At 35.5% G+C, this 12,698-nt stretch overlaps 1 protein-coding gene across 3 annotated transcripts in view; it reads left to right on the forward strand.

Annotated features, from left to right (window-relative positions):
- The window catches only part of PRKD3 (protein kinase D3), a 76,890-nt gene that overhangs the window by 61,491 nt on the left and 2,701 nt on the right, over positions 1 to 12,698 (forward strand). For all 3 annotated transcript variants that reach the window (XM_079941446.1, XM_079941448.1, XM_079941447.1), the window contains 6 exons: positions 1,043 to 1,115; positions 2,165 to 2,271; positions 6,749 to 6,910; positions 7,147 to 7,245; positions 9,519 to 9,786; positions 11,852 to 11,937. In XM_079941446.1, the coding sequence (XP_079797572.1) occupies positions 1,043 to 1,115; positions 2,165 to 2,271; positions 6,749 to 6,910; positions 7,147 to 7,245; positions 9,519 to 9,786; positions 11,852 to 11,937 (795 nt within the window). The remainder of the gene's footprint in view (positions 1 to 1,042; positions 1,116 to 2,164; positions 2,272 to 6,748; positions 6,911 to 7,146; positions 7,246 to 9,518; positions 9,787 to 11,851; positions 11,938 to 12,698) is intronic.

Below are 12,698 nucleotides of genomic sequence, written 5' to 3' on the forward strand. Positions count from 1 at the left end.
GAGGCCTAGGAGACTTGGTTTATCCAGTCACGTGACTGCCGTGAGACCCACACTGTCTGGGAATGTAACACCGAACGAGACAGGTGTAGTCCCTGGCTTCATGGAGACTGTAGTACATACCCAAACAAAAGACAGACCTTGACTGAAGACCTGTGGGGAGCGTTGCCAAGCGCCTTCCAGGAGCTCTCTGACAGCGACAACCACTAGCGAAGAAAAAGGAAGATGGAAGGGAGGGGCGGAAGGGAGGATATAGAGGAGTGGATTTGAGCTACACATACTCTTTTCATCAGTCTTTAAAATTAGCCTGATCTCAATAATATGAACCTTTGAGTTTTTCTTTCAAATCAAAGATAGCAAATCTCTTTAATGGTAAAGTAGGGAAAACTTTGTTCTTAATTTTTTATGTTAATTTACTTTTTATAGATCACTACTTAATAAATAAATAAATATATATATATATATTTTGGCTGCTTTGGTTCTTCGTTGCTGTGTGCCGCTTTCTCTAGTTGGGACGAGCAGGGACTGTTCGTTGCAGTGCGCGGGCTTCTCGTTGCGGTGGCTTCTCTTGTTGCAGAGCACAGGCTCTAGGCACACGGGCTTCAGTAGTTGTGGCTCGTGGGCTCAGTAGTTTTGGCTTGCAGGCTCTAGAGTGCAGGGTCAGTAGTTGTGGCTCACGGGCTTAGCTGCTCTGCGGCATGTGAGATCTTCCTGGTCCAGGGCTTGAACCCGTGTCCCCTGCATTGGCAGGCGGATTCTCAACCACTGCGCCACCAGGGAAGCCCAATAAATATATTTTTTAATTCAAAGCATTTTTCTCCCAAGGGTCTTCTTACAGAATACATTATAGTTGTGCATTGAGTCATTGTATTAAAGTTGGGCTTTTTTAGGACTTAGAAAGCCTATATTTCATAAAATATTTTGTGAAAATTAGTTCTGTCAATCATAAAAACTAAAATGTATTTAAATATTTGAATGAAGAGAGTCTGAGATGTTGACATTATTTCATAGAGGTAATAACACTGCTTACTTTTTCCCTAAATAGGACATCAGTACCGTTTACCAGATCTTTGCAGATGAGGTGCTTGGTTCAGGCCAATTTGGTATTGTCTATGGAGGTAAGCAACTACAGCCTTTTGCATATTGTAGATAACATAGAAAAATTATGAAATTTAAAAACATCTACCAGCTGTTAACATCTTGTCACAGTTTCGTCAAGTGGTGTTTTTCTCAAAGGTTAACCTACATACATTTAGCTAAGCCCTTTTCACTATAACTGAGTATTAATTCCTTAATTTAAACTAAGAACTTTAAAAAGTAACAGAATAAGAAAATTCACAATAGTCTTTATCTTTTCTTGTAGATTACACATAAAGTTGTTTGGGAAAAATAAATGGTTTGAAGTTTATGTTGGACTATGAAAGTTTATTGAAGTATATGCCCCACTGGTTTTCTCACTTTACAAATGGCACCGTTTGTCTACTATTGGCATGAATGGTATCAGGTCTGAAGACATGGAATCTTATCCAGCTCTGTGACTTCCACTGGCAAAGTCATTTAACCTCACTGTGCCTCAGTATCTTCATCAGTTTAATGGAGCTAATAAAACCTGACCTGCATAGTTCACAGGATTTTTAATATTCATTAAACCTAATATATATAAAAGTACTTTATAAGCTATGAAACAAGGTATAAAAGGAAAGTAATGTTAAACCCTTTCATTCCTTGCTGAGACTAGTTGGCCTTTCTGCCTGAAGGCTGTATAGTTAAGTCACTCTGTGCTGATCCAGTAAACCTAGAATAAAATTAATGAATTGGTACGATGTTTCTATCTTGACAGAATTTTTAAAGACTAAGTCACATATTTAACTATCATTTCTTTAATAAAGTGGATTATTTTTCAGCAAACAGGTTCATTCAAATTTCCTGCTGTTTCAAATAATGAAACAGCCTTTATTAGGGGCAATTACTATAAGGGAAAATATAATTTATTTCTTAAAATTAAAGGTTAGTGATGGAGAAAGAACAAAATGAGCTGAAAAAAAGAAATACAAAAATACATACATATCAATTGCAGTTTGTGGATAACTTCCTGATAAAGCTTTTGTATTGTATGTGGGATGTCAATTTGTGTCTTCTTTCTTTTCTGTACTTTTTTTAAAAATAGGAAAACACAGAAAGACTGGAAGGGATGTGGCTATTAAAGTAATTGATAAGATGAGATTCCCCACAAAACAGGAGAGTCAGCTCCGTAATGAAGTGGCTATTTTACAGGTAAAAAAATCCCCCAAAAGTTGCTTTGTATTGGTTTTAATTTTTGATTTATGAGCTTTTAAATCCAAGTCTAGTTAGTGTGCTGATAAGATTTTGGTTTTTGTTTTCTTTGTTCTCATTTTTCTTCGTTCTCGTTTTATGACCTTTTGGCTCAGTGAGAGGCTGGTGAGCATCTGAATTAACTCCCTAAGGTTTTTTTTTTTTTAAAGGCAACATTAGGTTACAATAATCTAGGAGTTACAAGGACTGCCATTATGGTAGTAGTTTGTTTAGAACACATTTTCCTAAGGAAAATCTTAAACTAAAAAAACTCAAATTTCATTCTTAATTCATCACTCCATGAGCTCAAAATACTTTGATACTTCTGCCACCACGTTTCATTATAATAGTTTAGTCCATTAAGGTATATTTTTAAAGATATATTGGCAATGACTTAAATCCCATAAAATAAATTACTGTGTATTTTTATTTAGCATTTTTATCTCTTTTGGACGTCATCTAGAAGAGTAAAATTTAGCTTTATTTTTCTGAATATCATATAATTAATTTATAATATGCAAATATTTATTAATTCATTGTGTAGCTTTTGCATAGTATTTAAGAAATCATGATGATATAATAGTTAATGCTGTGAGAGCCCCATTTGCTTGTGGGTGAAGTTCAAGAAGACACAGCCTATTGACTTGTGCTTCTTTGGAGAAGAAGGTAAGAAACTTATAAACATGTAATTAATTTTACATTTATTACATTATTGGTCACTGTTAGTAACATTTGCCTCACTTTTTTTCAGAGGAGTGATAATCAAAAGATTGTGGTCTACAAGCTACCTGTGGTCACTTCAAGGCTGCCTCCTCCTATAAAGCTACCTTTAAAATAGGATATTAACAGCATTCAGACTCTGCATTAGGGTTTGAATATACTGTTAGAAATCTTTTTTCATATCTAATTTTGGACTCTTTCTCAATATCCAATCAGTATGCAAAAAAATAAATATTAAGGATTTATTCATAAGAATTGATTTTTCCTTGTCATTTTAAAAAATTTTTATTGAAGTATAGTTGATTTACAATGTTGTGTTAATTTCTGCTCTACAGCAAAGTGACTCAGTTATGCATATATATATTCTTCATATTCTTTTCCATTATCACAGGATATTGAATATAGTTCCCTATGCTATACAATAGGACCTTGTTTTTTATCCATTATATATATATTAGTTTGCACCTGCTAATCCCAAGCTCCCAATCCATCCTTCCCCCACCCGCCCTCCACCTTGGCAACCACAAGTCTGTTCTCTATGTCTGTGAGTCTGTTTCTATTTCGTAGACACGTTCATTTGTGTCGTATTTTAGATTCCACGTAAAAGTTCTCCTTGTTACTTTGATCACATCACAAACACAGCTCTGTACTAAATACTGAAGCTTTTTTCCCACATGTTAGCAACTGCAAATCTTAACTGAATTTAGGAATTTCCAGATAATACACAATGTAAACACTTTATTATTATAGCCCTCTGGTTATTTTCAGAATGAAAATATTTCAGAATTAAATAATTGTCGCCTGTGGGATTTTTCACTTTCATTTTACAGGGCTATAGTAATGTCAAATGTCCTTTTGCTGTTGCCTGAAGAGGGTAGTAGAGTAGTGGGAGAAAAGGTGAGGCACTCTCATGGCTCCCTATGTAAAGGGGAAAACGTTCTCAGAAACTTAAGAGCAAAATTTCTAGTTTGACTGTTGTAGTATAAATTCAGTATTTTCCCCTTCTCTTCTTGGAAATCACCCAAAAGCTACAAGAAAAATGATAAACAGAAAAGCATACTCTGTCTTTAACAAAAATAGAAAAGAGTTCAGCCCTACAAAATAGGTGGAAGTTTTTCCAAAAACAGTGGAAATGGACCAGGCAAATGCAGGAAGACGCACCACAATAAAAACTGGTTTTGCTGGCTCTTTCTGAGCTCTACAGTCGTGACAGCCTCTCTCTAGTTCCTCTCAAATAGAAGACAGCCAAGGGAGTCATGATCTAATAAGATTTAATTCAAGAGAAAACACATGAAGTGAATTGAAGTAGGGCACTCTAACGGTGGAAGAGTGCAAATCACACTAAACCAAATGGCATCAACAACATCTATAAAGGAAAACTAGAGACCATACAGGGAGCACATTAGTAGTCCATGACAGATGAAATAGACAAAGGAACATAGGAGGCCTAAACAGTATAAGGTAGATCTCACCAGTTTATGTTGAACACTGTACCCTAAAAACAAATAAGTACCCTATTAATTCAAAAAAACAGTAGAATAAACAGTACTTTTTGGTCTTAGTGCACTAAAGCTAGGAATAAATTATAAAATCAGAAAACAAAAACTCCCACCACCTGAAAAAAATTTTTTTTTGAGTCTTAGTTCTTGAATCAGAGAGCAAAATCAAGATTGGAGTATTTAGAAAATAATTGTGGAAATACTGTATATCAGAGCTTTTGGACTACTGCTTACAGAAATCTTGGTAACCTCAAATATTTAATCAAGAAAAAATGAACATAAATAAATTAAGAGTCTAACTCAAGAAGTTGAAGGATGAACAGTCAACCTGAGGAAAACAGAAGGAATTAACAAAGATAAAAAAGGAAATTAATAAATTTAGTATAATAAATCCAAAAGTTGATTATTGGGTGGGGGCGGGGAGTGGATAACAATAAAATAAGTGTCCAACCGAATCAATATAAGAAGATATAACAACATTTTGGAGAGACGATCACAAATACTGAAAAAATTTTAGGGAATCTTTTTTTTTTTTTTTTTTTTTTTTTAAAACAACCCTACCTGACTTACCGGGCTTAGGGAATCTTAAGATACTATCTTGTGTAACTCTGTTAGATAAACTTGAAAACCTGGAGAAAATGATTCTCTATGAAAGTATAATTTACCAAAACAGACTCTAGAGGAAATAGGACATTTAAACAAATAGAAGAAGTGGTTAAAAGAATTTATGTTACAGCATACTTCTATTTTTGTGTGTGCATGCATGTGTTTCCAAGGATGGTGGGGGGAAAAAAGAAACTTAAGAGGTAGTCAGCTGCAACATAGGGGACAGCCAACCACACTTCCAACTCTAAATCAGTCAGAGTTATGATGTTCTGAATCTTCTACTTACTGCCATTATCATGCCCCACCACTGTGGGGTATTTCACTTTCATGTATCTACTATAAGATTGTGTCACTTTTTATTTTGCTACCTGGAACACCATGTCATTAACTTGTTTTAAGCTGATTAGTAAACAGTATTTATCTTGCATTTGCTATTCACTTTCTAAACATTTTTAAAACACCAACCATGATTCAGAAGTTGAGCTAAAAGTGACTAAGACACAGTCTCTGCTCTCAGAGAACTTACTAGGCTACAGAGTAAGACACATATACACGTAATACAGTACCAGGGGATAAGCAGTGCTGCATAGAGTGCAGTGGCAACTACTGCAGTAGTCTGGAAGAGAGGTAACGTGAGCTAAACTGGAGGCATTACAGTGGGAATTGAGAAATGATGGTGTATTCAAAACACATTTTAGAGATGGAGCCCAACTTCACATAGGCCGAAAAAAAGTTTGCCCTCTTGGCATACTTAGATACCCATAGTAAGGAAAAAAAGCATAAGAAAAATATGTTTCTGTTAATAAGTATTAAAAAGTTTAATCACTTGGGCCAATATTTAAGACTGAATAAGAATGAAACCAGACTACTGAAGATATTAAAATCCACACAGAGGAATTTAGATTTATGTCCAGAAATAAAGAACCATTGAATGTTTTTTGTGTATGGCTGACTTCTCAAATTGCTTTTGAAGAAGTTTTGTTTTTTTAATATCAGTTAAGATAGATTGCTTTTTTATTAGCAGATACAGTATCACATTCAGCTTTGTATTTCTCCAACCCTGTTAACCTAGTAGTGCTTAAGAAAAAGGGGTGATGGTAGTAAAGACATGCTGAGCCTAAAAGAGGGAAGACCAAATCAAGGTATAATACAACGAGATCAAGACTTAGATAAATAACTACCTTAAAGACAAAACCACCAGTTTGAGCTAAGACCCTCACAAACAGCCCCAAAGAACCAAAGCTCTGTGTAATTGGCTAAACTTTGATTGGCAGTTGGTGCCTATTCATGGACAGCATAAAATTAGAGTACTATCAGAAGATTAAAAAGATGAGAAGGAAGGAAAAGAAGTAGTAATGGACAAGGGCATTTATATTGGAAAAACTGGGAAGATATTCTTTCCCTTCAGTGCATCCACTCTCCAGTACAGAACTTGGAAAATCAAATTCTGTGATCCTTTTTATTTTGTTTGCTTTTATTTATTTTTCTAAGCTATTTTTTGCTTTCTGTGCCGTTATTCCATACAATTAATTGCAGCACATTGTTAGATATTAATATTTGCACAGTAAAACTTTTACTCAAGTTGGTCACATAAATATCCTGCAACTCTTCAGAATTTGCACCATCCTGGGATTGTAAACCTGGAATGTATGTTTGAAACCCCAGAACGAGTTTTTGTAGTAATGGAAAAGCTGCATGGAGATATGTTGGAGATGATTCTATCCAGTGAGAAAAGTCGACTACCAGAACGAATAACTAAATTCATGGTCACACAGGTATTTTAACTTTTTTTGAAACTAGAAAATAATAAAAACTACAAGAAATGGTAGTGCTTTTACATATTGTAACATTGTGGGAATTGTTAACTTTGAAGAACAGAATAACACTTTTAGTTAAATCTTGATGAACTGTAGTGGACTTTTAAAATTATTATACCACTCAAGGGGTCCAGTTGGTGTTTAGCTGTGATTTTTCCAGAAATAGAAAAAAATTCTGTTTTCTTCAATAACAGATACTTGTTGCATTAAGGAATCTACATTTTAAGAATATTGTGCACTGTGATTTAAAGCCAGAAAATGTGCTACTCGCATCAGCAGAGCCATTTCCTCAGGTGAGATATTCTCCAGAACCTTTTTAAAGTACGGTTTTAAGTATCTGTCTGACAACATTATGAAGTACCCACGTAATGAAAGGCAGTGCTGTAGGTTCAGTACATAACCATCTTACAGAAAAAAAGTTTCTACCTTATAACTGCCATTGAGGATGTATACCTGAGTAGTCTGAATTCAGATTTTACTAATTATATTATTTTCATGAAGACTTTTTAGACCAGTTCTCAAAGGAATAATTTTTTTGCACTTTTTGCACAATCCACCCCTCCCTGTGGGTTGGGAATGAAGTAGGGAGAGTCAGCCTTGGTTGGTGCTTGGTGCTCAGGACAAATTCCCCATGAAATGAAACAAACTGAGGGATGACCCTGAAATGAGAAGACTCGATTTTGGTTGAGGCAGGCAGCCAACACTTCTTCCTCTTTAGAGTACTATATTTCAAACATTTTCAGCAAAACCTATGGAAGAATGACATTTCCCATCACCGCCAGTGCTCACATACGTATTACGATATGTATGTGTGTGTCTCTCCTGCGTGTGATGCATTAATTTTTTTACTTGGCTAAATTTCATTTCATTAAAAAGTGTTGATCTTGATCCAAATTTATTTCATAACCTAAAAATAGTTATTAACCCAAAGTCTGAAACATTTGTCCTGAGGAATATATATTGGTGGTACCTATGAATATTTCTCATGATTGTCATCAGATAGAATCTGTTGCCAAATTATTGTTTATGTACATTTAAAACACAATTAGACAAGTGGCTAGAATAAGGACAACAGATGACTATTTCACTTGGTAAATACAACTCAGATTCTCTTTCAAGAAAAAGATGTATTTAGAAAAATTATTCAACTTTTTTACTTTTAAGGAAGTAACCATATTCCTTTTGTAATGCCTATGTGAATAAAAATAATCCTCTATCTTTGTGAGGTCAGAAAGGTTCCATAAGCATTGGTGCAATATTTTAAAGAATTATTATTTCATGTATTATTTCATTTGATCTTCAAGAGAGTATGGACAAAGGATGTACACCCCTACAGCTAAGGCTAAAACTCCAGCTTTCTGACCTCCATTAGGAACAAAGGGAAAATAATGTCACTTACTTGATACTCTTTTTTTTGGTCAAGTGCTAGCCATGGCCCCTCTTCTTTATTCAGTTGCCAAAATGCCAAGTCATCTTTATCAAAATGCTAACTGAAATATGGCATTTAATGAAAAAAGTTATTTCTTCACGGTCAATAATCCTCTTCTTCAAATATTCAGAGGAAGTAGTTGAATTCAATAATGACACAGAACAAATATCATAAAAACATGTATGAAGGTCCGTCTTTGCTTTCCACTCACTGTTTGTACCACTGGTTTGTAGAGGCCTCTCAATTTATCTTGAAGCTTTTAGTGAAGACATTTTGTGAATCAAGGCATTTCCCCTGGACAGTACTTGGCATTTGCTTGTTCGCATGGATGTATCATTAATCACCAAAATTTGAACCTCGTAGAAGATGGGCAGCAAGATAAGTATTCTGAGCTCTGCCAATCTTATTACATTTCCAGAACTCTCTTCCCAAAGGGGCATGGTAGTGACTGCAGCTACCCCCAGATATAACTTATTTCAAATCTGAACATCTAACTAGCAATATTTTGTTCCATAGTCATAGAAAACACTTTCAAACAATCTCTAATATGACTCTTCTACTGGCCACATTAATACTTATCTTTAATACACCTCAATTTCATTTACTTGCCAATATATAGTATCCTTGGGAAGAGAGATTCTAGGATTAAGCAAAATAAAGGGTAAGTTTTTAAATATCACAACTTATTTTTCATTCAGCAAACATTTGAGTACCTCTATCCAGGCACTGTGAGGCCACTGAGCATTTAAAAGTGAAACATATAATTCCCGCTTACAGGTAATAGAAAGTGATCTCCTAAAAGCCAAATGATAAAAGATCAGCACCCTCCATTTCATCAAAAACGCTGAGCACTTATAACACCAGTCTGGTATTTGACATTCTGGAAGCTAGAATTCAAAAGTGGTTTTTTGAAATGAGCATTAGCAAAGCTCTTCATACTGTTAGTAATGGATCACAGGGTTATAAATGTATCTAAATATTGGTATTTTACAATTTCCTTATCTATAATCTTGACATTCATAATACAGTTGGCAAATGTGTTGAAATGATACAGTATCATATTTAGGGACAGGTATGTATATATAGATTAATACATATATCAATAATATAAAATTAACATCATCCTTTAATTTCCAGGTGAAGCTGTGTGACTTTGGTTTTGCCCGCATCATTGGTGAAAAGTCGTTCAGGAGATCTGTGGTAGGAACTCCTGCATACTTGGCCCCTGAAGTTCTCAGGAGCAAAGGCTACAACCGTTCTCTAGATATGTGGTCAGTGGGAGTTATTGTCTATGTGAGCCTCAGCGGCACGTTTCCTTTTAATGAAGATGAAGATATAAATGACCAAATCCAAAATGCTGCATTTATGTACCCACCAAATCCATGGAGAGAAATTTCTGGTGAAGGTAAAAAAAAAATGTTTTAGGTCTGTGCCTTTTAGTCAAAATCTTTGTGATCCCAAATCACCCTGTCTCTTCTGACTTCTCTTTTTAATATTTCCCATTCACCTTCCAAATTCAACTGTTTACCAATTTTTTGAGCACACTTCCTTTTACATTATCTTTTCTTTATCTTCCTTATAGTTCGCAGGCAGGGCACTAATCCAGGCCCCAGCTGCCTCGTTTTGAAACTACTCAAATAGCTTAACTGTCCTTCTCAGTCACCACTGCCAAATCCTTCTTCAGGAAACACTACTTTCATCTTACGCTGCTCCCGGACATTAATCTCAGCCTCCCTCTAACCAGGCTGCACCTGTAGGTCTCTGTGATATGGCCCAAGTTTGCCTTCTAGCCTCATCCGCCATTACTGCCCTACGCAAGGTACTTACAACTATTTGCTGCATTTTGCTTAGGTCTTTTCCCTGCCTACCCGTTTCTCCTCCTTGCTGTTGAAATCCTTCCAGTTCAGAGATCCCTTAACTTGTGGCTCATCTGAGAAGTCTTCCCTGAACCCCTCCTCCAAACTGTGTAAGATCTACTTAGGCTACTAGTTGGGCGTATCTTTTCACGACCACTTATCTTCAGAACTAGATTCTGATCTCCTTGAATGGAGACCTGTAACTTAGGTTCTTTATATATCACTTAAAACACTATTTAACATTCCCATAGCATTTGATAGAACCAGTACTGGGGAACATCCCCACCTGAACTTAGCCAACCCTTGGAACAGGGGGGTCTTTTTTTTGTTTTCCCAAAAGTGCCTAATCATAGGGATATAGCCCATTAAACTGGGAAAAGTTTGAGGAACAACATATAAGTAGTAGGCTTACTTGGTAATGAACAGAGCTAACTAAAGAAGTACATATGAGGGTTTGGGGATGTTGCCAAAGTCATCTTAGAGCTCCTTGGACAGTGTGGTCTGCAGACCTCTTAAATCAGAATCACTTGGTGAATTTATTAAAGAGAAGACCCCACTGGCTCTATCCCAGAGATTCAGACTCACCAGCTGGATTGATGCCCAGGAATAAATACACTGAATACATTTTAATAAATACACTGAATGATTCTGATGCACATAGTGGACCGCCATTTAAGGAGCAATGGATAAAAGTCTGAAGTATTTAGAATACAGAGAAGTTAATAATTAAAATACTTATGGGAAAAAAATGATTAGGGCAAAAACAAAAATATGGAAAATCGTTGCTAGTTTGGTGGTATTTAGAACTAGAAATAGTGTAGTATAAGTCATTCATTTGGCTCATCCCTGGATCCATGTCTTAGTAACAACTGTATTGTTACATAGGGATGTTGTCAGTGTATAGTTACCTGGTTGCTTTGGTTTTGCAGTTGGCCCATTTCTCCAAATAATTAGATAAGATATATATGCCAAGATCTCTCCACATACACCAAAATACCATGAACTTGTTTGCTAAAACTTGTTAAGTATGAACTTTTGGTAATAAGTTATCACCTCACTGTAACCCTATCTGTAGAAGCAAGGCAATGGCTTCGGCTACTTTTCCAGACCAAGCCCGAGACTAGAGAAGAACATGGCATCATTGGGGCGGGAAAAAAACCAAAAAAATCAGCCTATAATAAGAGTCTGTCTTATTCATCTTAAAAAATAATAGTTAATACTCAGCATTTATATGCTGAGCACCATTCTAAGCCCTTTATGTGTATTAAATTTATTTCATCTTCTCAACAACCTCATTTTACAGTTGACCGAGGCACAGTATACTTTAGTAACTCACCCTATGTCACACGTAGTAACAACGCCAGCTCAAGCAGGCTGGCTCCAGTCTGTACTTTTAACCTGTACTCTATACTGTTTCCTTAATAAACCAGATACACTGTGAATTCAGTAAATATTTATGGATCACCAGCATGTTAGCTTAAAGGCCATGTCCTTGAGAAGCAAAAATCCTCAACCTTCTATTTCTATGGATTGAACTGCTTTCCAGGCAGAGTCACAGGTTTGAGATGCTCCATACGCTCAAATTCATGTATCTAATTTTGTCTTTTCCCTTAGCAATTGATTTGATAAACAACCTACTTCAAGTGAAGATGAGAAAACGCTACAGTGTGGACAAATCTCTTAGTCATCCCTGGCTGCAGGTAAAAAAAAAAAAGTATCTCTCTTCGCAAAAAAAAAAAAATGTACCTCTCTTCGGCGATTCTCATTTGAGCAGTTCATGGTGATTGTCTTAATGAAACCACTCTTAAAAGCAATAGATTCTACATGTCTTAGGGCCTTATAGTATTCATTTTACCTTTCTGTAAGGTGAGGATGACACATTATGTTGTCAGATATATTTTATTTTTAAAGTGTCCACTAAAAGGTTTTGCATTGAAGAGATCAGAGATGCCATTTAAAATGTTTGGCTTAATTCCCCCCAAAAGCTATTGCATAGATTTCTCAAGATACCCCCAAACTTCAGAGTAAAGAGAGAAGCTTCAGAACTATTTTAAAGGGAATGAGGGGTAGAAATAACTTCAAATATAATCATATTTAGTCTCAGCAGTTATTAAATTATCCTGATAACAGATTCTAAGCACTTTCCCCTATTTTGAGAAGTAAGGTGTAGGCCTCTCCAACAAAATATTTTAGTGGTTATTATTAGCCACCTCAGAAGCCTGAGGCAATGTTTTCTTTTTTAATTTTAGAAACTAGTTCCTTCCTTCATGAGAGACTCTAAATTTGAAGAAGTATTTATCTTTAACATTGCTAACTTAAAATATTACAAATGAACTTATTGTATAACAAGTATTTAGGAGGTAGGGGTTGTCAATTTTATGACTAGGGTGCTGAGCAAAAAAGAAAAAGAAGGTTGACAGTATTGTTTCTTTTATGGTTCATAATCTTTTTTTTTCCCTAG

The sequence above is a fragment of the Stenella coeruleoalba genome, assembly GCF_951394435.1.
Source record: "Stenella coeruleoalba genome assembly, chromosome: 13".
Classification (NCBI taxonomy): domain Eukaryota; kingdom Metazoa; phylum Chordata; class Mammalia; order Artiodactyla; family Delphinidae; genus Stenella; species Stenella coeruleoalba.